The sequence below is a fragment of the Mesoplodon densirostris genome, chromosome 12 (assembly GCF_025265405.1).
Source record: "Mesoplodon densirostris isolate mMesDen1 chromosome 12, mMesDen1 primary haplotype, whole genome shotgun sequence".
In the NCBI taxonomy this organism is placed as follows: Eukaryota; Metazoa; Chordata; class Mammalia; order Artiodactyla; family Ziphiidae; genus Mesoplodon; species Mesoplodon densirostris.
In genome coordinates, this window is record NC_082672.1 from 10,658,234 (window position 1) to 10,685,816 (window position 27,583).

Genomic DNA, 27,583 nt, shown 5'->3' on the forward strand with positions numbered 1-27,583 from the left:
TCCCCTCACTACATAAGATATTGGCTTTAAAACTAAGGCATGTGCATTTTACCATGTTGAGAAAATGTCCTTCAATTGCTATTTCCTTGAGTGTTTTTTATCATGATTGGGTATTGAATTTTATTAAAGGAAATAATATTTTTTTTATATTTGTTTATATGGCATATCATATTAATGGAGTTGTTAATATTGAACCAACCTTGTATTCCTGGAATAAATCTCATTTAGTCATTGGGCATTATTTTCCTAATGTACTACTGTATTTTCTTTGCTAATATTTTTTCCTTAGAATTTTAATACTAGGATAGGTTTTGATTTTTCTAATTAAATTTTTCTAATTAAAAATAGCTTTTAAGAACTGAATCAAGATAATCATCAATTAAACAATTTTATGAACAAAACATTACAATTTTAGTATGTAACAAATTGGGAAAACAGGCTAATATGTATACTTTTGGTAAATTAGCACACATCTAGTAATGTGTAAGTTACAGTGGATGGACTGAGACATGAATATATTACAGCTTCATATACTTCATAGACCAAGATGATGGGGCAGTCAGTACTCACAAGTGCTAAGTCCTGTTTCTTACAGGCAACACAGTCTTGACAATCCCCATAGTTCTTATTTTACTTCTCTGTATTGTTTGTCTCATCTCACCAGAATGTAAATTCCACGAGTATGGAGAATTCTATCCTTTCCCTACTATATCCCCTGAACCAGACATATAGTAAGCATTCAATAAATATCTGTTGAATAAATAAATGTGTGGTTGATTACTCCAGAAACCAAGTGCAGACTAACAGTTAATTAGATCTTTATAAGCTATCAGTAATCATGTAGTTTTATCTTATTATTCTAGATCAGGAATAGGCAAACTTTTTCCTGTAGACTGCCAGATAGTATAAATTCTAGGTTTTGCAGGCTGTATGTTCTCTGTCTCAGCTATGCAACTCAGCTGTTGTAGTACAAAAGCAGCCATAGACAACATATAAACAGAGGAGCATAAATAAATCTTTACATACAAAAACAGGTGGCGAGCTGGATTTGGCCCAAAGGTGGTAGTTGCTGACCCCTATTCTAAACAGTAATATCATTAAAAAAACATTCAGGAACACCTGCTCAAAAAGTCAGTAAATATCGAATGGTATTTAGTAACAACAGCAATGACTTAAAAGGCTGGTACACTCTCCATACGTAGTAAAGAGGCCTCTCTATAAATAAATGTCAGGAACAGAATCTGATTTATGTCCTCTTCAAATTAGATCTAGTATAGGATGCACTGGATTCCCCAGCACTTAATGCAAATGCAGGTCTAAGACTTAAATGGCAAGTGCATTTAGCAGATATATTTTTAGAGAAGTGGTTCCTTGTAGTTTTATTCTTCCAACTTTTTTTGGCCAGACCAAAACAAATAAACAAATCAGAACTATTGATCAGATGTAATCATGTTTAAGTTATACTCCACCACTGTTGTGTTGGGGTAGCAGAGAATAAACATGAGATGAGTAGGATTTCTACATTAATCATTTACTTAGACTAAAATTTCCCTAGGTTAATTCCTTTCTAAATTACTACAGCATACAACTATAGAAACTCAATAAGAACAAACACACTAACTTTGAACTACAACAGCCTCTAGCAAACAAATCATTCACTCTTTTAAAAGCAACACTGTGCTATCTCTAAATAATACGAACAGACAAAAATACCCAGAAATCCCATTTTTCAAAAGTTGTACTGGCCAGAGAAAAAGCATTTCTTCCCTTCACACTGTTGTAGCTAAAAAAAAAAAAAAAAAAAAAAAAAAACAACAACCCACCTAAGATGGATTTAGTTATCCAAGATGGAATAGTGATATAACTAATCAACATGGCAAATCTGGAGTTTTAATGACAGACACTAGTTGATCTCAAATTTATCCCCAGGAATCCATTCTCCCCCTCCAATTTTACTACATTAGCTGACATTGGGCAAAAGTGGATAAAGATAGAGCAACATCTGGAATGCATATTTATTTGTCTTATCAAGTTCTTGTATAAATTGGGGATGGTTTTACTTGAATGTAAAAAATGACATAAAAAACCACTCTGTACTTCCCATATACAAGGCAATGTCCTAAATGATATTCCTCCATTAGTAGTTCAAGAGGATTGGCTTCTTAAAATTAACGTGAAACGACACATTGAATCATAGAAACCTGAAGGATTATGTTGGCCAATCCTCCTCAGTAAGGGTCTTTAGGGTATGCGGGGATCGTGAGGTGTTCAGTGACGAAAAGTCTTGGATCCTATTCATAAATTTCTTGAAACTAACAAGGGTAAGACAGGCTTGTTAGAACATGTAGAGCAGCTGTGGCCATTGTTGAATATTGAGAAGAAATGAGGACTGTTTCCAGTCACTCTGCGAATAATTCTACTGGGACTAAGCTCTTCCCCTGGAACGCTGCTACAGAAATCAATATATATTACATAGTTTTTAGCAATTAGCAGCTGAATTATTCTTCTGCTCTTCAGGAATTCTTGGTGGTGTCACTAACTTTAGTGAGGAGTTTAAAAATAAAAAACAACACATTGTCGAAACTACTGCTACCAAATCACCAACACATCACAGCCCTGCCCACCTTTCATTCTGCACTTCCCTCTATTACTCAGTTCTGCGCATCCCAAACTAAGACACTGGGTTGCTTTTTTCTAATATATCCTCATACTTCATGTTATGGAAGTCAGCTCTCTCTCAAGCAGAAGATGAGACTCTCTCCCACAGTCTGACTTTACAGATTTTCTGTATGATATATTTCTTTTCTTTTTTTTTTCCTAATTCTTATTTGTTTTTATTTTCTGCTGCATTGGGTCTTCGTTGCTGTGCACGGACTTTCTCTAGTTGCGGCGCGCGGGGGCTACTCTTTGTTGTGGTGCGTGGGCTTCTCATTGCGGTGGCTTCTCCTGCTGCCGAGCATGGGCTCTAGGCATGTGGGCTTCAGTAGTTGTGGCACGCGGGCTCAGTAGTTGTGGTGCACGGGCTCAGTCGTTGTGGCACATGGGCTTAGTTGCTCCGCGGCATGTGGGATCTTCCTGGACCAGGGCTTGAACCCGTGTCCCCTGCGTTGGCAGGCAGATTCTTAACTACTGCGCCACCAGGGAAGCCCTGGATGATATATTTCTTATATTCTGCCAGTCCCTGTTAAGAACACTGTAACTTCTTTCCATAGTAGAAGCTATTCCTTTCATTTCTAAAACACAAAGTACTGGTCAGGATCTTTTCTTCTGCCATGGTAAAAGACAAACATGATTTTGTTAAGACATGGCAATGGTGGCTTGCACAGTGGGCTACATATCTATGGAAATCACTGAACATCTTATCTATGATAGTATCCAAACCAGAGTGTGATTAGATAGTGCAGCTCTGCAATGCAAGCAGCAAGGATTTCACTGGTCATTTCTTTAGTAAACTTAAATACCTGCATAATGCCTAAGAGCAATGGTGTGAGTGAAAAATGAGTTTTCAATAATCCATAAATTCATCGAATGTCTTAGTCTTAGGCATTTATTTAGATAAGTTAGAAAATCCACAAACTATTTTGAGTATAGCACCGCTCTGTCAGTGTCTTCTATTTCATTTGCTTCAATAAAGGGAAAAAAATCTTTCTTACTCAGATTCACAAAGCCAGCTGACTGCCATCAACTCCAGAGTGCTCCAAAGCAGACATTAAAAATATGGAATCTGCTCAGGGTGCAGCTTAGTGCTTAGAGTGAAGAGTTTACTGAGGGGCTTGACTGTGGACTCACAGCACTTACTATTGTTTGGTGTGTTTTAAAAGGATCTCGCTCTTATCAGGAGGTGTTGTATCAGGGTATGGAAGGTGGGAAGGCAGCTGTGAACAGGCTGTCAACACAATTCTTTACTGTGAACCAACTCAATCTCAAATTAGAGCAGTATAAACCAGAAAGTAACGTTTTCACCTACCTGTACCCTCCAAATGGAAGCACAGAACCACAGCAACCTGGTCCCCCAACTTTAAAGAGTTAGCATGAACCCTGGATGACAAACCTTTCTATGTCTTATGGCTCAAAAGTTCATTCAAAATAGGGTTAGATTTTCATCAGTCCTTACCCAAGATACTGCAAACTGTTGATGTGTCACTGGGTCCTAAAAATATAAATTAGTACTGCAAAGGCATACTCAACTTGTATACTTCTAAGGCATTAAGGTAATGAGGAAATTCCCAAGATGCCCCGAACATGACAGAACCCTTACAAGAGCCATGTATCTTCACTCTAAGCAAACAAACACCAGCTGGATTAAGTTTCCAACTATTTCCCCCACTGTAGTCTGAGGGTTATGAGTCTTCCTGTTAACCTTACTGCTGAAGTCCAACTTAGAGTAGCTGCAAAGGCCTATCACTTGACAAGTGAAAAACAAAGCAAATATGATGCATTCTACGTAAGAATTATGCCTTCACAGGGTTGTACTACAAACTCTTTGGGATTTTTGTTCGTTTGTTTGTTTTTATTTTGTAAACTTGTTATAATTATTATCTCACCTAGCCGACTGGATTCAAACCAGGATTTTTCCATTTGCCCTCTGTTATTAAGTACTAAAGTTACCTAATGCCTTTCACATGGAAGCCAGTCAGATAGCCTCATTACCTGACACCGGTCTACCTGGGTAGACACTTTTCTACAGAGAACTTGAGGCAAGAAACAACTCTCTCACAAGGTGCACGACAAGTCAAGTCAGGGAATACAAGGCAAAACAGACTTCTAAACTTTACTCTTTGGATCTCTAAAACCTTTGATTCAAGATAAACCAGAGCCCTAAAACACTTACCTACAAGAGGAGAATTGCAGCATTAAAATATACCATTCTTAGTTTGGACTGTTCCTAAGAGACCTAGAAGGGGTGGGAGAGGTGTGGTGCCTGGTTTTACTGAGGTGTGACTCTCCTGTCCTACAGCTGGCGAGGGCCCGAGCAATGTGGCTTAATCTGGCTGCCCCCCAGTTCCCAGTGCTGTTCAGTTCAGACTTTCTTTACTCCCCTACCAACTCTGGTGAAGCGAATAAACAACCGTTCCTTTGTGAGAAAAGAAAAAAAGCTACTAAATAAAAGACAAAACCTTAGAGAAAGTTTATCAACTTTAGTTAACTTTCAGTGTGAAGACATGTATAGGAAATAGGTAATATGACCAAAGATGTGACTTGGTTGAAAGCAGGAGCCACTTCCATCTTTGGGAAACTTGAGGATCTCAGGAGGTATCCCTTATGAACATCAGAAATGCACGAAAATATATAAACTCCCATACTGAAAATCTGCTCAGTGTCTGTGTTCAACATCCTCATAAATATACATCCTCTTCAACAGCTTTAAAGCTAAGGTATACAATCCAAAAGTCTTTGGGTACAGAAAAATCTTTGAGGAAAGAGAGGCAGATTTGTGTTCGGATATAACATAGCTGGTCTGTCCTCCACCAGGAAGTCTAGACCCATAGCACTCTGTCATCTGTAAGAAATAGGTAGGTTATGAACTTCACTCATACAGAACACCAGACATAAAATGCAGGATAGCTACCAGCCAAATCTGTTCTAATCCTTGCTTTGACGTAAGGTAAGAGGCAGGGGAGGGGAAACCATAGAGCAGGCAGTTTCTATTTCACGAGGACAAATTAATAAAAACAAAACTTAATTTCCCCCTACTCTTACCCATTCTTATGCCTCCTCAATATTTTTCCTCTTTCTAAGACTCCTTTTCTGTTTGAGAAGCTTAATACTTGGCTGCCTTCTGAAGAAATGGGTATAGTGACAGATGAAAGACTTGTATTCATCGTATAATTCAGAATAAGGGAAAAAATCGACTGCTGTGCATTTAAGATTCTAACAACCTGGCAATTTGGTATAGTCGTTTCCCCCACCCGTTCTTTTGAAGAAATCTGCTTTTATTTCGTTAATAACTAACCACAGTTGCAGCAGCATGGATCCGATTAGCAGTTCTTATGGTACAAAGGGGAGAGGGAAAATAAGCTGTGAATGGGGTTGCCAATCTGTCCACCTGGGCCCCCAGGAGAAAGATGAGATGAGGCGCCTGCCTGCTCCCTTTTCTCCACTTGATCGCTGCTCTACACTGCCTGATAGAGACAGGCCTTTTTAAAGCCAAGGCACTTTCCTTCCTTTAATAACAGTTTCACTCATCTCCATCCCCTCCTGTCACAAATTTCTCATCCTGGGTCTCAACAAGTCAGGACGGCTCTCAAGTGTAAACATAAGTAACTGTAGAAAGTACCACACACGGATGCTCACCCGCGCGGAGTTGTTGTGCAGCTACCATAGAGACCCACAGAGGAGTGTCCTTATGCCCTGCAGGGAGAGGGCCCCGCTCGCATCACCGCCTGAACCACCACCCCCCAACCCCGTCTGTGGAAGAACTGTCTTCCATGAAACCGGTCCCTGGTACCAAAAAGGTTGGGACCGGTTCTAAGAGGCACAGCCAACGCTTTACACCACTTTATTATTTTAGTTTAAAGGCACTAGGGGTAGCCAAGTGGGGGAGGCATCAGTGACGTGCTCAGGGCTACGCCTCTTAGGACCAAAGGATGGCCAGGGCTGCCGGCAAAGCAACGCTCGAGGGGTGGCTGCAAAGGGGCCTTGTGGGCAAGCCTAGGTCACGCAGAGCCTGATACAGGGGCCATTCTGAGAGGGCAGGATGTCGATCGACTGTGGCAACACAGAGACAAAGGAAGACATCCTGGATCATATCCTCATGTATTTTTTTTTTTTTTTTTTTTTTTTTTTTGCGGTACGTGGGCCTCTCACTGCTGTGGCCTCTCCCGTTGCGGAGCACAGGCTCCGGACGCGCAGGCTCAGCGGCCATGGCTCACGGGCCCCCCCGCTCCACAGCATGTGGGATCTTCCCGGACCAGGGCTCAAACCCGTGTCCCCTGCATTGGCAGGCGGGTTCTTAACCACTGCGCCACCAGGGGAGCCCTCCTCATGTATTTTTTAATCTCTCTTTTATTTCAGATTCTAAGTAAATGTTCAGATATGCTTTAGAAATGTATCTTTTTCACGAATAGACATTTTTTTTAATCTTCTGCTTGTCACTTTCAAATATCTGGAGCCTATTATTCATGTGTTGCTGAAGGCCAAATTCTAGTCACTAGCTAATATTTCGAACTCCATGTTTATCCAGCCAATGCTGATAATGGCTACTTGGGAAATGGGAATATTATCTGGGTAATGACAAAACTCTCCCCATAGCCAATCTGTTTCTAATTGGCCATTTTCTTGGAAGATATGGTTCGTTATTAATAATAGATGTTTATTAAAAACAATGAGATAATGAAAAAAACTGGATATCAGACAATCCCAGAATTTTGCTACAATACTTATGTGACACAATTTCTGTGTATGATGGATTAGAATCAGGCAGGGTCTACATATGTAGAGGTCTGGTTTAAACTGACAAATCTTGGGACCACTAATTCACATTCTGTTTTTGAGGGGAAAGAAAGTAGAATAATCTTATCATAGTGGAATCTCTTTCCAGAGGGAGGGAAATAGAATGACCCCATAAACTGTGAAACACAGATGCAGAAAGATGGTTCCCAGCCCATAGGAGGAAAGGTTATATAAGTTATAAATTTTAGTACTTTCTTTTCTTGAATTCCTGTTTATTCCAAGACAACTGTGAGCTCTTTAATTTGGCCAACACTTTTGGAGTGCTTCTTACTTGTCAGGCATTGTTCTTGGCATGGAAGATAATAAGGAAGCAATGATCACTGCCCTCAAGAGGCTCCGGGGCTATTTGGAGGACCCTAGACAGTGGGACGGACAGTAAGACTCTCTTTGGCATGGAGGGATAGGTAAGACTTTGCAAAGGGAAAGACAATGAAGTTGGGTCTTGAAGGATAAGGAGGAGTTTGCCAGCTGGTAAGAGGCAGGATGGATATTCCAGGCAAAAGGAATTCAACTCTAGAAACAAAGATCTGACACAAAATCACTCTTAGTAGAATTGAAACAGGGAATACTAAACTAGTTCCCTCTGTCCACTTCTAGCAATGATGCAACATCAAAAAAGGTATGCACTAGGGTTCAGCTCTCTAAAAATAGATGTTTTGCCTTTTTTTTCAAGTAGAATTTAAATGACATGATTCTTGGATTTTGTGTGAAACAGGATTAGAGGAACAACTGTGAAAATAAGGGATTCTATTCCTAACTGAATTAGGCCTGAGAATATAACAATTATTTTACCACAATAATTTTTTTCCCATGACATTACAATTTCAACTGAATCAGACCCTAGTTATAGAAGAAAAAAAAAAAGCAATAGGCAGCCCTCAAAAAATGAGCTATTTATCCCTAAGCTTTTCTATGACCAATACATACATGATCATAACTGGGAATACTAGCTTCCTTTTAAAACATACCTTTGGAACACTTCAAGAGAAGTGTTAGGCTGTAATGGACACAGTTGGTCTCTTCCATAATCCAGAAACGCCTTCTTTGCATTGCTTCTAGAGCACCACACTCTCCCTATTTTCCAGTTCCACCACTGGCTGTTCCTTTTCCTCTTCATGGTCTCTACATTTTGGAGTGCCCTAGGATTCAGTCCTCAGAATTCTTCTCTCAGTATTTCTCAACCTTGGCTACACGTAATAATCACCTGGAGAGCTTTAAAAAAAGTACATGGAGTATTCCAGTTAGAACAATTAAGTTGGCATCTCTGGGGTCTGGCCTACCACCAGCCTCTCCCAGGATGTCCTGTATAGCTCGAGTTGAGAACCACTGACCTCTCCTCATTCCCCAGGTCAGCAGTTCCCAGACCGCAACTTCAGCTTCAGTGAGGAACTTGCTGGAAACACAAATTCTCCAGCTCTACCCCAAACCCACTGACTCAGAAACTCGGTGGGGAGTCTGGTAATCTGTGCTTTCACAAGCCCTCCAGGTGACTGTGATGTAGGCCAGGTCTCCTAGGTGATCTCATCTAGAATTCTAATGACTCACCAACTGTTTTCTCCAGCCTAGATCTCTACTCTGAATCCAGAGTCTTCGTATAACCAGCTGCCTATTCAAAATCTGCCTTTGGATGCCTAACAGGCATGTCAAATGTAACATCTTCAAAATCAAACTCTAGATTCCCCCTTTCAAACACTTGTTCCTTCCTTTGTCTTCCACCGTACAGAACCACCATTTACCAATCTCTTGGGCCAAAAGCCTTCTGCCTCCGCTACTGCGACCCACACATCCAGCCATGACCAAGCTTCCCTAGGCTACTGCAGTGGCCTCCTAACCAGTCTCGCTGCTTCTACCCGTCGCCTCTACAGGTCACTCAGCAGCCACAGTGATCCTTTTACAGCCTGCAATGGATCACGCCATCCTCTGCCTTCTCTACCATCACACTTAAATTCCTAAATTCCAATCATAACCTACAAAGCCCTATATTAAGCTGGTCCTGGGTCACTCTCTAATCTAACTGCCTACCCTTCTGTGTCCCCTGCCCAGCACACCAAACCCATTACTGACTCAGGGCCTTTGTACTTGCTCTTTGCTCTGCCTGGATACCTCACTCCCAGATATTCACATGGCTTGCTTTTCACCTTCATTCACTGAGCCTCTTGTTCGAATATTAATTTTTTTTAATTTATTTATTCTTGGCTGCGTTGGATCTTGGTCGCTGCCCACAGGCTTTCTATAGTTGCGGGAGCAGGGGCTACTCTTCATTGCGGTGCGCGGGCTTCTCATTGCGGTGGCTTTTCTTGTTGTGGAGCACAGGCTCTAGGCACAAGGGCTTCAGTAGTTGTGGCTCACAGGCTCTAGAGTGCAGGCTCAGTAGTTGTGGCACACGGGCTTAGTTGCTCCGTGGCATGTGGGATCTTCCCAGATCAGGGCTTGAACCCATGTCCCCTGCATTGGCAGGTGGATTCTTAACCACTGTGCCACCAGGGAGGCCCTCGAATATTAATTTCTTAGAGATACATTCCCTAATTATTGTCATCTAAAGAAGCAATCTGATTTTTTCCCCCTAACAATAAGCTATATATTGGATTGGCCAAAAAGTGCCTTCGGTTTTTAAGTAAAAATAAAAGACACATTTTTCATTTTTACCAAGAACTTTATTGAACAAAGTATTCACTGTTTCATTCCACTACCTTCTGCCATTTTTCAGGCAACTTCATAATTCCATCTTCCCCAAACTTTTTATCTTTTTGAGTAAAGAGCTCTTCCAGATGCCTTTTACAGTCTTCCAGGGTATGGAAATTTTTTCTATTAAGAGAATTTTGTAAAGACTGAAATAAATGGAAATCTTGTAGGTATAATGTCTGGTGAATATGGCGGAGGAATCAGAACTTCCCAGCCAAGCTGTAACAGTTTTTGTCTGGTCATCAGAGAAACATGTGGTCTTGCAATATCCTGATGGAAGATTAGGCGTTTTCTGTTGACTAATTCTGGATGCTTTTCATCACGTGCTGCTTTCAGTTGGTTTAACTGGGAGCAGTACTTGTTGGAATTAAACGTTTGGTTTTCCGGAAGGAGCTCATAATAGAGGACTCCCTTCCAATCCCACCATATACACAACATCAACTTCTTTGGATGGAAGACTGGCCTTCGGTATGGTTGGTGGTGGTTCACGTCACCTGCCCCATGATCTCTTCTGTTCCACATTATTGTACAGTATCCACTTTTCATCGCCTGTCACAATTTGTTTTAAAAACGGAACGTTTTCGTTATGATATCCTTTGCTCTTTGTAAGACACTATGCCAGAGAGAATTATGTCCCAACCTCCAACAAAAAATCCCATGCCTAAATCCCCAGGATGATTGTGAATACACTACCTTACATGACAAAGGGAACTTTGCAGTTCCTAAATTAGGTTAACAATCAACAGATCTTAAAATAGGCAGATTATCCTGAATTTCTACATAGACAAAGTGTAGTCACATGAGCCCTTAAAAGCTGAAGAGCAAGGCTGAGGGAAAATCAGAGAAATTTGAAGAGCGAGAATGATTTAATGTTGCTGGCCAGAAGATGGCGGGGGCCATGTATCAAGGAAACAGGGACCTCAGTCCTACAACCACAAGAAACTGAATTCTGACAACCTTAGTGAACTTAGAAGCAGATTCTTCCCCAGAGCTTCTGGAAAGCTACACAGCCCTGTCAACGCTGATGTTGTAAGACCCTCAGCGGAGAATCCAACCACACAGTGCCAGACTTACAACCTACAGATCTGTGAGATAATAAATGGGTGATGTTTCAAGTCAAAAAAAATAAATAAATAAAACGGAACGATTTCATTACGTTTTAGAGAATCGCATGCGGAAATACAGTCAAGAGGTGTTTTTTTGCTTAACTTACACTTAACCCAAACATCAAAGCAATGAACATGACCAAGCTAGTGCAAATGGTTTTCAATGCTTCATTTGTATATTTTGAGTATGTCGGCTATCTCCTGCATGGTATAGCGTTGACTGTTCTCAATTAATGTCTCAATTTGATTGCTATCAACTTCAACTGGTCTACCCGACCGTGGAGCATCGTCCAGCAAGAAATCTCCAGCATGAAACTTTGCAAACCACTTTTGACATGTTTGATCAGTCACAGCATCTTCTCCGTACACTGCACAAATCTTTTTTTGCATTTCAGTTGCATTTTTACCTTTCTTGAAATAATAAAGCATAATATGCCAAAAATGTTTTTTTCTTCCATCTTCAATATTAAAATGGCTACACAAAAATTCACCAATTTTGATAAGTCTTTTAAAAATGCATGCTGATATGACAGCTGTCACATACAATGTAACAAAACTGTTTCGAATGAAGTTAAAGACAGCTGAGTGCTACTAGAGCCATCTTACAGAAAAAAACGAAGGAACCTTTTGGCCAACCCAATACTATTTGTGTATTTCCTGTCTTTCGCATTAGAACTTAAGTTTCATGAGGACAGGTCCCTTTGTCATTTATATTCAGTGTATTTTCTCCAGTTCTAGAAACATGCCTACAGCATAGGATGCATTCAGCACTTTGCTGAATTAATGAATAAAAGAAGAAAACGAGCAGTTGGGCTAATGGGCTTTCCTCAGGATATCACCTGATTACCCAATAGTGAAAGTGCAACATGCTACTTAAAAAAAAAAAAAATTCAATGAATTAATCCATTTGGCATCCTCAGCAAGGTCACATTCTTGGCATTCAGCTATATACATTTAATGTAGTTTGGAAGTACAAACTCCTATGTCACTTTCTGTTTGGAAGGGAGAGTATCAACATCAACAATCCCTGGTTATATCACTTATAAACATGCAGATGTGGATTATTAAAGATTAATGCACTTTAGGATTGGTGTCAGCATTCTGTTTGTCTCTTGCCGAAACCAATTCTGTTCTTCATTAGTCAATGCCAACCCATATCACCCTGTTATGGAAGAGAAATCAAAGGTGCAAGTGTGTGAACTGAGAATAAGTGATGAAACTGATTAGTAGAAGACATAACGGCTATAATCAATCAACACATCATAATAATCCTGGCTCCAGGATTATCAGAAAATAGGGAAATAAACATGACACTCCTTGTAAAATGGTTTTGTTCCTTTCACAACTACTATTTCTTCCCTTTAGAAAATAGAGTAACACATCAAAAGTTTGTGGAATCAACTTTAGGAACATCTTCCTGACTGTAAGAACTATTTGCGTTATCACCGTTTTCCAAAATGTAGCTCAATGACTTTTGAAACTTTTACTTCTAGGCTAAAATTAGTCCCTAAAAGCTTTTGTGCCCCTCCCTTTCGATTCCTCATTCCCAGTGAAGACAGAAAATGCAGCAGGTCGATGCCAATAGCGTCCCAACAGTGGCAGCACAATGCTGGTTCAAGAAGCAACCATAGGGCTTCCCTGGTGGTGCAGTGGTTGAGAGTCTGCCTGCCGATGCAGGGGACACGGGTTCGTGCCCCGGTCTGGGAAGATCCCACATGCCGCGGAGCGTCTGGGCCCGTGAGCCATGGCCGCTGAGCCTGCACGTCCGGAGCCTGTGCTCCGCAACGGGAGAGGCCACAACAGTGAGAGGCCCGTGTACCACAAAAAAAAAAAAAAAAAAAAAAAAAGAAGCAACCATACTCAAGTTAAGCACAAGTCAAGAACAGTGACAGTCCATTTAGCTCAAGAAATGAAAACAAACAGTGAAGAAGGTGTTTGAAGTGCTTCTTCAGTGAATAATGTAAAAAAATAAATCGTGGAGAAGTGGGAGTGGACTGTTGGATCCAGCACGTCAGCACATTCGTTACTGCTGATCTTACAGAGCAGGATGAGGCACAAAATATTACCTTGGTGACACAGGCTTTCCTACATTTTCATATGCAGAAGATCGAAGAAAGGGAATGGAAAGTGAGAGGAGAGTTTAAACTGAACTGCCTGACTTAATTTTAACTAAGACGGGGAGCAAAACCAAGTGGGACCGTGGAGCAAAACCAAGTGGGACTGTGGAGCAAAACCAAGTGGGACTGTGTATTTTTTTTTTTTTTTTTGCGGTTCACGGGCCTCTCACTGCTGTGGCCTCTCCTGTTGCGGAGCACGGGCTCCGGACGCGCAGGCTCAGCGGCCATGGCTCACGGGCCCAGCCGCTCCGCGGCATGTGGGATCTTCCCGGACCGGGGCACGAACCCGTGTCCCCTGCATCGGCAGGCAGACTCTCAACCACTGCACCACCAGGGAAGCCCAGGACTGTGTATTTTGAGAAAATCCCCATGCTCTCATTTCTGACGGTGAGAGGAGGATAAAAGGCTTACTTGGAAATTTGTTGGGATGGAAGAACTGGAACGATTTCTACTTTTGGAGAAGAAGGAGACATACTCATTCCCCAGTTATCAGGATACCTGACTTGGGTCAGGAGGACCTCTAAAGGGCAGGGTAGCTTAGAATCCTGGAGCAGCTGCTGCAAATGCAAGGATCTGGCTGCAGGTCAGCAGTGGGGAACCTGCCCTTTAGAAACAGCAGGAGACCAAGGTACAGCCAGGATCCTGGCTGAATTTTAAATTAGTATCTTAAAGGGGGAGGCTCTAATAACCAGTAACCAAGCCACAGAGAGCTGCAATGGCATCTCTCTGAAAGACAAAATATATTGTTGCTTTTTAAAGTATTGCTAAGCATCACTTGGAAAGGATCTGAAATTACTGCTTTGTATAACACACAAATATTTTACTTTGTAAGGGAAAAAAAATACTGGCTGAAGTTCTCTTTGGTTTGTAGAACTGCTGAATCGATGTTTTCTGGGCTGCCACAGATTAAAAACACGAACATATCAATGGCATTTTGTGTTTAAGAATTTTTTTTTTTCCTGCACAGCTTGCCAATAAGCAGCATGCATCTTCCTTGCAACAAGCTGTTGCAGGATTTCTACTTCGAGAGAAGCCAAAAAAGAACACTTGATAGATGTTTCAAAATAAGATTACCAGGTAGGGTGACTGTGCAGACTTTCAATAAAAAATTTTAGAGATTCTACTGTTATCATGAAAGGAAACTGGTTTAGAACCCCTTACATATAGAAATTAGCTCATAATTTGACCCTGAGTTTTATTAAGCAAGGATAAATTAAAAAGTGAAAAATTTACTTATTTAGGATGGGCTGGGCTTGAGCCCTAAGAGTTCTAAAAATCCCAGGGGAATGGATTAAAAAAGAGAGAGACACTGATTTACACCCTCCGGTGTTCATTTTTTAGGTACTAATCTTGACAAATTAGACCAGGAACTATCATTTCCTCTCACTAAAATCCTTCCTGTTCACTCCAGCCTATGACTAACTCCTAACTGCAATTCATTTTTCTCTTTCCCATTATAGCATCCTTCCAGAATTTGCTTGTCTGAATGTCAAATTAAGCAAGAAAATTAGCTTTTCTGACCAGAATATCTTCTTGTTTGTATCTGCAGCTATATCAGCTCCTACAGAAATCTACTTAGCTCTCACTTTCAAAGCAGAGGGTAAACCAGGTGAGCACTTACACAGAAGAACTCTAAATATACCACAACGCTGTCCAAAGAGTTATTTTCCATATTTAATCTAATAGGTGCTACCTTTTTTGGAATTCATTCTTTTAGTGTCTTAAGATTTTTCCTGAGGGGCACAAATTCATTATGGTTAGTTGGTACGCTGGATGCATCGCTCACCATCTGGGAACGGACATGATAAAGCTTCAGAGAATCAGGCTTAACCATAAAGTAACTGGTGCTTTATGAAAGTGGAAGGGCTATCTCTGGCAAAGCCATTTCTGCAGGCTCTTAAAACCTGTGGTCCTCTTCAAAGGACAGCAACTTATCTGCCAGGTATGATAAGTAAAGAGGGACGGAGCAGCTCCACCCGGGGAGGCACATGGGCAGAGATGCTCATGGGGGAGGCTCCAGCTGGCTGGAGAGGGAGGGAAAGGAGAGCTTCTGGGGGCGGGAGGCATGAATGGAAAAAGACTGGAGCAAGGAGGGCGGCTCTTAAACGACTGATGAAGGACCACCCTCCCCTTGCCCTTCTCCTTCCTTTACATCTCGCAGCCCTTAGGACACCCTGACCCACGGCCTCGTGCTCTCCTCTGGCCAGCAGTCACTCTCGGGAGGGGCAAGGTGGGAGGTGAGACGCGTCCAACAGCAAAGCACATAAAACTTAAAAGGAGGGAGTTTTACTCTCATATTTGATGAAACTTTATTGTATTTCTGTCTACGACAGCTAGGAAAATGTTGACTTTGATTGGTCGTCTCATAATAAACACCTAATACTATGCCAGAAAAAGAGTGGTTGGAAAGAAATGTCTCTTCATCATGACGCTAATGTGAATACCTCGTTTTCTATCTTTGGTCCTAGTCTACAATAATCAATAGCCCTTCGGCTGTCAGATGAAAGTGACTTAGCTCCACCTAAAACTGGATTTGGCACAAATGCCAAATGCTAAAAAAAAGAGTGGGGAAAAGTCTATTCAGGAATTTACAGGTTCTATCCTTACTCAGATCTTTGATAATAAGATCGATGAACTAACCTCAACAGTCTGAACATTTAAAGTTTTTATAAACAAAACTGTTTATTAGGCTATGAACAGTTAATATCCGCCTGCCTCTCGGCATCCCCCACTGGATGTTCACCCTTCTTAATATTTAAACACTGTTGCTGCTTATAGCACATGGAGGAAAAAGCTGACAAAAGCCTTCGGCCAATAAAATAAAAATAAAAACAGTTCAGCTTATTTACATTTTTGCTTTGTTAGTAAACTGCGGTGGTTGGTTCTGGAGGCAAGACAAGTGAAATTAACATCCACTAAATCTTTTGGCAACAGCAATGCATTCTACCGTTGTGCTGTGTCAGCCTCCACTACGTGTTAGGACGAATCAGGCCCAGTGTAAGACCTACACAATACATTCAAGACCCAATAGTTTATTCTCCTTAAATCAAGGTCAGTGACTCTAGGCTGTAACCCAGGAAGCAATGCAATGGGATCACTTATTAGAAGGGAAACAAAATGTTTAATATCATACATTTTGGAATCAACTGCGCCCTACATTAGATTTGCTTTATTTAATTGTGTACATACGTGCACACTAACAATCAGAAAGATGGGGATATTTCATTTCTGTTTCTAAATATAAATATATCAACGTGAAGAGGAGAGAGAAATGAAACATGAAGTAAAAACCCGGAAAATGTACAGTGGCACTGAACGTACAACGTATACACTTCTGTTCTCAAATGCTTGTTTAGATTAAACAACCAGGCTGAATCCTTTCCCTTCTAACCACAGGCAGCTGCAATGCTGGAGCCCAGTACTGTGCAAACAAAGGGAGAGAATCCATGTGGCTACTTACCACAAAAAATCTCCATCCTGCTTTTCAAAAGAACGCAGGAAGGAAGAGCCCCACTGAGTTAGGGAGGGATGTGCCAGGGCTGATGTTGTGCCGGTGTATCACAGTAGTTGCTCCCATGACACTCACAGTGTTTGCGAGGCAGGGTTGACAGGAGGGCAAATTTGCAGTGGGTGGAGAAAAGGCTTCACAGGCAAGAAGCAGATTCAGCCGTTCGGGATGCTTTAAGTGGGCTTCTGTTCATCCACCTCTGGGATACTTCTCGTTAGCTGTCAATTTTATTTACCAGAGTAGAGATGGAGAAAGACGGTTGCACTTTTTCAAAAAACCCTGGGAAAGCGACACCAGGAAGAGGCCGCACAACATTTTGGCTTTGCCTCACCCCAGCTGTCGGCTACACAACAGCTGCTCATTTTAGCAGTGCCTTGCTGGAGAGACAATGAGTGGAGAGCCAATCTGTGTGACGCATGGAGAGGCACCAGCAAGATATAACAGGAGTTAATGGGAGAGAAGTAAGGGCAGGAAAAACAAGTTAGTGCTGGGAATGAGAGGAAGGAAGGGGGAGAAAAGAAAGCAAAAGGCTGGACTTCCCTGGTGGCGCAGTGGTTAGAATCTGCCTGCCAATGCAGGGGACACGGGTTCGAGCCCTGGTCTGGGAAGATCCCACATGCCGCGGAGCAACTAAGCCCGTGTGCCACAACTACTGAGCCTGCGCTGTAGAGCCTGCGAGCCACAACTACTGAGCCCGTGTGCTGCAACTACTGAAGCCCGCACGCCTAGAGCCCGTGCTCCACAACAAGAGAAGCCACTGCAATGAGAAGCCCGCACACCGCAACAAAGAATAGCCCCCCGCTCGCCACAACAAAGACCATGTGCAGCAACAAAGACCCAACACAGCCAAAAATAAATAAATAAATTAAAAAAAAAAAGAAAGCAAAAGGCTACAGACAGAAAAATAAAGGGAAATTCCAAACAGATGTTCCCCCCAAAAAGCAGTCTGAGTATCATGCCCTTGGGTGAGAAACCATGTAATCTTTACTGGACGTTTGTATTTCACTGGTTCAGACTCAGAAGCAAACGTAGGTAGATCGGAAATGATCTCAGACTCTAATGTACAGACCACCGAAATTTAACATAAGGGCTAGAGATGGGAAAAGGAGGAGGTGAGACTACTCAATCAGCCTAAGGGCTCATTTATTCTCTAAGGAAGGGTGTCTGAATTTAGTCAAATAACAACCCCCCAAATAATCAACGTTATGATCGTCTCTAAAGTGCGGTTTTGTTATTTATGACAAAGTTCACAAAAATGTATGTAAAAGAACTTTTTAAAAGAAGGGCATATAGGCTAAACGGAGGGAAAGAGAAGACCAAAATTTTTTTCAATAAAACCTGCATGATTTTTAACAAATCCCCGTAAAATAACACCACATAAAATGTTTGATGAGCGTCTACCAAAAATGTATGTCTGAATGTCCCTGAGCTTAGCTGGGGAACAGAGTAGAGAAACAGGTGGTATCTGTACTCAAGCCACGAGGATGACTACCAAGAGGTCCAGGTCAAGGGTGCTGATAGCTCTGTGGCTCCGCTGTATGAATTACAAAGGGTGCCCCTTCCCCCAGGAGGGCAGCCAGCAATTTCACTGCCATTTACTCCCCCGGGCCTGTGTCCTTGGTCCAGTGAGCAATCTGCTCAAGTGCACGTGGCAGCCCTGGCTGGGAACACGGAGCGGGTGGGACTCATGTTGTCTCAATACGTGCAGAAAGTGTGAGAAATAACCCAGGATTCTGAACTGCATCTATTGGTAAATCTTATGCTACGCTGCCTGCCTATCACCTCACGCAGAAGTCTACCTGCCTACGATCTGAGCGAAGCAGGCATTTCCACGCTTGTCTTCTGTCCCCCCTTAACCTTCTCAGACCCAGCCTCCCAGAAGAGCGACCGCTGACCTATCTGTTCTTTCAAGTCAGGAGAAAAATGGTTTCAACTTTGTGAAAATACATCGCGCTTCCATGGCTAGCTCTAGCGGTCCTATCGAATAACCTCAGTAAACACAGCAAATCATCACTGGAAACTTTATATATGTGTCTTCTGAATGGTACAAGAACGCTACTGGATTAAGAATCAGAAGACTTGTAGCCAAAACCACCTGTGCTGTTCTGGACAGTAATGATCATGGACAAGTCTCTACATTTCAGTGTGAATAACAGCAATAACCGTAATCACAAAAATCATTAACATGCACTGAATGCTTACCATGTGCCTGCTTCATATATATGAACACATTTAATCTTTACAGTAACCCTATGAGATGTGGTTATTATCTTTACAGAGGCAGAAACTGAGGCATAAGGAGGCTTAGAGGCTTGTTCAAGGCTACACAGCTGGAAAGTGGCAATAAAACGAGGAGGTGGGATCAGACGATTACGAAAGTCCATCCAACTCAAATGTTATTTGTCATTCCACACCTGGGAGAAAGGTGAATAAATGCCAAAACTGCTCACCAGATTTTCTAAGAGTTTATTCCTCTTAGAATAACACTGACATTAAAGAAATGTTCTATTTGCCACGTTTTATATAATTCTATTACTCTACAGCTTTACACTCAGCAAAGATAATTCTGGATTTATCTGAGTAGCGTGTCTCTGAACACAAGTGGAACTTGTACTATGTAATTTTATCCCTGTACTAAATTTCATTGAATAGTTTTATCAAGCATCGTGTAGAGTAATATAGGCTGCAATATGATGAAATGAAACGTAGGCTCTGGCCCTGGGCAGTTAGAATTTCTGACACAAGTTTAAAAAACAAACTTTTAGCCTTAAACATCATTTCCAAGACAGCGGAAAGCTTTCTATTAAAAACTCACTTTCCCAAGAAGTCAGCAGAGAAAAATCACATTCAGGTCCTCCCCTGAAGGTACTGTGAAGGACAGGCCTCATTTGTGACTGGGCTAATAGAGGTCATCAGAATCGTAATTCACTGACCAACCTTACCCTGTGCAAAACACAACTAAGTACCAGTCTCTTAGACCAATTACATCTACCTCTAATGTGATTATCACGTACCCAAATTGAGCTCTTTTGTTGGGTTTTGTCTGTTCTATACAGCACCAAAATCCAAACAGTGAAATCAAAGTTTCATAATCCCCATCTGGAATGATAAGTATATGTATGAAAATCATCAGACTGTGAACTACCCATGCTAGGAATTTTAAATGAAAAACTAAAATATCTTGATGCCTCAGAAAAGTTTTCATTTACGTTACTAAGAAAAGTCCTTTTGATGCAATTCAGAAAAATGGAGTGAGTTCTTCGACAAATTTAGTATTTTACATATAACTTTCCAATGTTTAGGTAGGTGATACTTCAAAAACCATCTCAATACCAAAAACTGCCTAAGGAATTCTGAAATACATAGTAGTCATAGCTTTAAAAATATTAAAAGCAGGGAAATCCAGGTTTTATTACAATCATTATGAGGACAAATATTTTTGAAAGAAAGGTAACATCAAGATGCCGTCAATAAAATGTATCAAAATTATAGGTAATTTAAAATATGGATCCTAGGCACATAACGTTTAGTCAAAAAAGCTAAGTGGAGAAGGCCACATATTGTATTACCGGGGTGACCATACTTCATGATTTGCCCAGAATCTTCCTGGTTTATACCTGTTCTACTTCAATTATTAATAGCAACCCTTATATGCGCAAAAGTGTCTCAGCTTGGTTGATAAATTATATAGTCACTTTAATATGATACATTTCTATAAAGCTCAAAACTAAATAAAACTAACAATACGTACTCTATGAATGTTTGTAATAAAATTCTTTAAAAACTCCAAATAATCCAAAAAGAATGATTTAAAATACATTCAGAGAATATCTGAGGCTGGGGAGAGTTATAGGGCTGAAGAAAAGGAAGGAACACACAGGTAGAAACAACACTGGCAATACTCCCATTCTTAAACTGGATCGTGAGTCCTGAGTACTCGTTTGAGTTACGTTTCATAACTAGCATTTTTCATATGTCCGTACATATGTTTATACACATAAAACATGTATTTAAAATATAAAAGGAGCAGAATAGTAAAAAGGGGTAAAACTGCCACCCATGTTTTTAAGATAATAGAACAAACTATCAGGAAATTTATCAGCAATTAAAGATCAATTCTGATAGATTAGTAAAAAGTACTTTTCTGGCAGCCACCTGCATCATGCTAGCAAAATTTACACGGAAAAAAAATTACATCTACTTTGCAGATAAAGGAAAGCTCGTTGCTTGGTGGGTTTGAATGATGTTTGATATAAGAAAGACAGCTGGGAAAGGATGAGGCAACTGACAAATAAATAAACAAATACATAACCCCAAGCACATAATAACGGAAGCAAAAGATACAGAAGTAGTATGACTACTGAAATAGCTGAATGCAAGAGGTTAATTGGAACATGCACTTCTTCTATCAAAATCAGAAGGCAAGAATTTGTATAAATAAGAAGGCCTTGAACGTGTGCTGGCAAATTAAGAAAATAAGTATAAACACTAAAAATATTTTAGAAAATAACTGCCATGGTATAAATTAAATAGAACCCTAAAAACTAAGGCTAGTACTACCAATAATCTCACTTTAGTGGCACTTATCAACAGAGGAGCTTATTTAACAGAATCATTACAAAACATATGCTAAGAGAATAAATAATTTTCTGGCATAAGCGAAGGTAAATGTGCAAACTGAAAATATCAAAGTAATTGCTGATTTTATTAATTAGGTGTTTACAGTCATTAGTCAAGTATATTTAGGAACTGGGATGCTTGTATACTTTGGTGATAATTCATAGCTATGCTCCTAATACGTGGTCCCATCATTAGGTTTTTAAATAGTAAAAAAAATAGTGGTGTGCATGTTGTTATTGATGAACACTAGGTCTGTATTTACTACAGAGTAAAATAATAATCATTAAGAAATGAGTACCTGGAATACTTGCAGGAGAAATTGGGCCAGATCGTGACTGGTTGCTTCCTACAGGAGAGCCGACAGGAGAAGGTGATGGGCCCCCAGGGATGCTGGAGAGATGGGGAGATGCGTGTGGAGAGAAAGGCGACTGAGCTGGGTTGCTCTGATCCCCTTGGCTGCTCGTGGACCCGGATGCACTGACTGCTGAGCTCAAAGTTGCTTCCGTTCCCGTGGGGAGGTCATCAATGGAGCCAGACAGGTCCTAAGAAAGAAAGAAATAGCATGCATTTATAGAATAACACGTATTTGGACCAATACCTGTTCAAAGTACTATTTGAAAATCCTAACAATGCCCCCTTCAAAGTTTTTCTAGATAACGCCCAAAATTCAGAGCATGGCCACTTGTTATCAGAAGACTTTAATGAGGTCTCTTGTAAGTTGAACCCGCAGGATCTGATCTACCGCTAAAAAGTGAGTAAAGTTGTACCTCCCTTTCATTAAACTATCCTATAGCTTTCCTTTAAGCTGACAGCATCTAGTCCAACAAACCTGTCAAAGAGTCACAGGAAAAGCACTTTATGCGGTGATGTACCTACCATCTGAATGGAACACCTGATTCGTAAATGATTACTTCAGTAAGTTGAAAACTATAGGCTTTGGATCCTCCTATTTAGAAATCAACATTGGAGGACTGTCTGAATTTCAAACTACGATCTTCTAATGTAATAGTCAAAATTGTAACCAAACCTTGTGGTGAGAAATTCTTACATTTTAGGTAATTGCAAAAGTGCTCTTATAGTAAAAGAGTGATGTGTATTTTTATCTCATATTGTGACAATAAATCCCTTTGAAGTTCTGTTGGCAGAAATGAGTCCTAATGTTATAACTTACTTTTTATACAGTTTTAAGCTAAACAAACAATCTTTAAGGTCCTGTAATTTTATCATAACAACCTCTAGGCAGTTATTAAAATCCCCATTTGACAGACACAGAAACCAAAGATCAGAGAGTCAAGGTTATTGTTACTAGTTACACCACTGAGGACAGGCGACATCTGCTAAAGATCATGAAGGTAGGTTGAGAGAAGAGGAAGGAGGAAACTGTCTTCCACACCCTCATCAGAGTGAGAGGACAGAGCCTTTACTCTGCCTTCCTCATGGCTGTAGCACTAGGGCATGTGCCATGGCCCCCACCAGCAGGAGTCAGTACGTCAGGGCAGGCCTGCTGCAATGGCTGGGCTCCCAGATCACTAAGTCTGCAAACCCAGGTGAGACCCGGAGCTAGGTGCTGAATGAGCCCTAAAGACTGAGAGGCAGGATAAAAGATATTTGTCCTGATAATCTAGGACTGAATACTGCAGAATGGGATCAGAAATACCAGGTTATGCTACTGCCTGCAAAGCATATTCAACACTAATTGACATCTTCCACTCATGCAATTTTATTAATGTTTAATTTTACCTCACTGCTTACTACTGGGACTGCTAAAACTAGGGCTTTGGAAACTGGTGGAGGAAGATGCTTAGGATTTGAAGAATGAATCTAGACCAGGAAGTACAAAGGGGGCCAGGTAAAGTAGAGCTGGTTAGAGCTCTTCAAGGTACCCCAAAATGTCACAAAGCAAACTCAGAATCAGGATCCTAGACTCCTGGAAAGTTTATCTGTTAACCATCTGTTATATAATTAACTTCTCTTTTATTAACAGCAAAATTGCCAATGATTAAAAAACGTTCTAAAGAAGAGCTGATGAAAATCTCACAAAAAATGAATGTTACAGAAAAACAAAAATTTCTTATGCTAAGAAGAATAACATTTAAGTAAAATAGAGTAAGCTTCAATGTCATATAACTGAGCTTATAAGTAAGAAACATTAATAGTAGCAGGTGACTGAAAATATCACCTCCTAGAAAAAGTATCATCTCCAAAATAAAATGGGGCAAACGGAACCACATTTTCAGAATTCAGAGAAAAAATATATAAACATCTCTACTTAGGGCACATGAGATGCATGATTTTGCACATGTTCAGCTGGTAAAACATTGTATTCAACTTGATTACTGGGTTCAACAATAGTTTGATTCAGACTTTCAGAATTTTTTGTGAAGCCAGGTAGAAACAGAGGAAGATTATTAAGCAAGTAATATGCTACATACAATGTAGAAAGTATTCACACTTCAGCAATCAGGCAATTATCTGAGTTCCTGGAAACAAAACTTAAGCTAATAGATGTGTGCACATGCACACATGCAGAGGTGCTGAATGCTGAAAGGGACAACAGGACAGGATTCCACCCATTCCTCCCACCCCAGGCTGAATGCTGAGTTGCCTGACGTCTGCCCCCCACCTCACTGTCTCAGAGCCAGGGAGGGCGGGGGGTCTAGAAGAGTGGCTGGGTCCTGGGTAATTCTTAAAGTACCTGCCCCTAAGGCATTCCCTTCCTAACCTGATATAACCAATTCACAGAAGTGCAAAGGGACATACCTGTGGCCTCCAGGACATGGCAAGCTATGGCCTGAGCACTAAAGTCAGACCCTACCTATTCCGGCTCCACCTGTAAGCCAAACATTTTTAAATGACTGAAAAAAAACAAGAGTAATATTTTGTGATATACGAAAAATATTTGAAATTCAAATTTCAGTGTACCTAACATCTTACCGGAACACAGTCACAGCCATTCCTTTTAAGTATTGTCTATGGCTGCTTTGGGGCCACAATGGAGACCTTGACAGAGACAGTAGCCCTCAAAGCCTAAAATATTTACTATCTGGTCCTTACAGAAAAAGTGTGCCGACCTGCGGTATCTAGTATAGCCTCTAATGCCTTTGCCTCTTCCTTGGGGGAAACAAAAGAAGGACAGGTCTCAGCTGAAATGCATGGTGACCCGTGTGTCAGGAATTATACAAGCTTCACCAAGAACAGGGACCGACTCCACATCTACACCCGCCTGGAACACCTGAGTGGGAGCCACATAGAATTTTTCTCTTTAATGGTATCAGCCCCTGGTTAAGAGTGGGTGGTGGGCTCCATGTACAGATATGCTCTCTAATACCTAACAAATGTGTATCATGCATAAATAAGGGTCTATCACATAAGAATCAGTTGGGAGGAAATATGCTTTTCATGATTTCTTTAAAGAAAAAAAAATTGGTGGATAACTAGATATAAAATCATTATCTTCTATTATACTACAATACAGAATTCAACAGAAAAGACAACATAGATTCAGTTTTTAAAAAAATCACTATTTGAAGTTAAATAATTTTATGCAAATCTTTCTTCATAAAAAAACAAACTGTCACTTTGAAAATCTTAAAATTCTCTGCACTACCTATAAATTCCTTCCCTGTCCTCCCTTAAAATTCCATGTTATGGTTGAAAAAGTGACACGGATGGGTGTTAAGAGAGCTTCATTCAAGCTGCAAAGAAGGCATGAAAAACATTTCTGTTATTCAACAAGCTGATTGAAGAAATATCAAGAGAAAAATATAAAAATGGTGGCTTTCTTAGTGTTCACAAGTCATCAGAATTTCAGTGCTGACTACGCCTCAGTGTAACAGAAGAGTAATAGAAAGATATAATTTCTATATTACTGTTATATACACACGTAACTTTTATATGTAAATTATAGAGAAATATTCCCGCCCTGCAGATACTTAGGGTATCCATATGTATAGCTATCTTAAAACGTTAATAAAAGAAGTTCAACAGTGGTTTAAACATTCAGCCTAGTTAACAAAGAAGCTCTGTAACGAATACCCCTCTAGAGGACAATTTAGTCAGCAGGGCACCAACTCTATTCTTCTTTTATAAGTACTATCAGATCTATGATGCCTGTGAAGAACAGAGAGACCTTACTGCATCTCATTCTAACCAAGCCACCTTCAAGCTACAGTGCTTCCATTTATCTTGCTGGAAAGCTGGCAGGTAAGGTAATTGCAGGGAGGACTCTTTTAAGGGGCTGGAGTTCCCCTGCCCCACTGCATTCCTTACGTCCTTCCTCTTTATTGACGGAATGACTGGTAAGGCAATGACTTCACGGGCTCATGCATAGTAAATTCAATATTTTGCCATGACAATTTGATTTGGCAAAATCTTGCAATCAAGTTGGGTTTTCAATATCTGACATCACTCAGAATGCTGAATACTTTCCAGCACACCCGAAATAATACAACCCCTACTATCAGTGGTTAGTTTATATTTAGAAAATCAATGCCGTTTTTTGGAAAAGCTTGTTTTACTTTAAAATTTAATTTAAATGCAAGTTCCCTGCAAAGACTTTCCCCTCTGTAACCATCATCCTTCCACCCTCCGCCCATGTAAAATTTTCATTCTAACCCAAGTGACAAGTACAAGAGATTTCACTGTGCTTAGAACGAAATGCCACCGGGGAGCAATGACAATCCTATCAGACTCCGACAAGAGAAACACTTATGAATTAACATAGAGCACAAATATGTTCCTGATTGACATGATGGGATAGGGTGGGGGAGGGCAGTGACAGAGGAATGTATATAAGAACATGCCAGGAAGGAGCATAGGAGAAATTGTTAGAGATCTGCAAATATATAAAATAGACATACAACATTAAGTATAAATATGTCTGCATACTATATATGATCCTCCCTAAAAATACTTTATGTTCATATATTATGACTTACTACATCTAGAGACATCTTTGGTTTTGATGGTAATCAATTTATCTGATAAGTTAGTTTACTAAAGAATAAATTCAGTCAATGCTGGTGATGTCTTACTGTCTTGAACTGGGAATAAGTTAGAAAATTTTACTCCCTTGTTTGATTAAATAAGTGGGTTTTTTAAAAAAGCAAATCAACTCCAAAATACTCTCAGCTATGGTTCTCAATACAATTAGTTGACAGTATTAGATCAGTCACTGGTAGAAAACTGCAAAGCATCACACACACTGGGCATCTCTTGCTCAGAAGTGCCCCAAGAGAGGATGAGGATAAACACTGAATTAGAAACAGAGAAGGTATTTCAATCAATGAGACGAGTTCAGGTCTCTTGTTTAAGGATTTTAATACGATACAGTTAATGATTTCTCATTGTGACTTCCCATGGGCTTGAAGCACAGGTTAAAATGCCAGCTTAATGGTCTTTTAAAAAGTCTCTCAGTGGTCTGCAAAAGCAGAAATAGTGTCTCTTCTCCTTTTTAGAATATTGAATATCAAATCCTGGCATGCAGTTTTTCTTTTTCTCTCTCCAACTAGACCCTAACTTTCTTAAGGGCAGTGACTCCTCGTGCCAGGTCTGGTGTTAGAGAGGAGGATTTGACTGGTCACTGGTGAATGTCACTGAATTTATAAGCTCTACAGTAAAATACAGCTGCAAATACTGTACAAAGTAAGCCAGCACGTGCAAACATTTCTGAATATTTACCATAAATGCTCTAGTGGAAACGAATGAGATCGTTATTAACATTTAACAATGAATTCTCGGCCCTCTGTTTCCAATTAGCATCCTGGAGGCCAAGCATCCAGCCTCATGAGATGCTTAGCTCTCTGGAAACACACTGTAAAATCATTTCATACCCTCCAACCTTATTTTAGAACTATCACTTTAGACATGGGATACAAATACACCTTGAAGTTGGTATTAGAATTGAGCCAATAATTTGACTGACATATATACACAAAAGGAAAAACCTCACAGTGACTGTTTAATTTCCATGATGTTTGTAGGCTTCTTTTCAGCACAAACCCATGTAACAGTGTATTTCAAAGACGCCCACCAAAGTTCCTGCTGCTTTCATTTGTCTAGACAGCAAATGAGTTAAAAGCTTAGACTTCCTGTCTAAA

At 40.5% G+C, this 27,583-nt stretch overlaps 1 protein-coding gene across 8 annotated transcripts in view; it reads right to left on the reverse strand.

Annotated features, from left to right (window-relative positions):
* Positions 1-27,583, reverse strand: part of ARID1B (AT-rich interaction domain 1B) — a 413,166-nt gene that overhangs the window by 102,565 nt on the left and 283,018 nt on the right. For all 8 annotated transcript variants that reach the window (XM_060114324.1, XM_060114322.1, XM_060114319.1 and 5 more), the window contains one exon: positions 21,784-22,027. In XM_060114324.1, the coding sequence (XP_059970307.1) occupies positions 21,784-22,027 (244 nt within the window). The remainder of the gene's footprint in view (positions 1-21,783; positions 22,028-27,583) is intronic.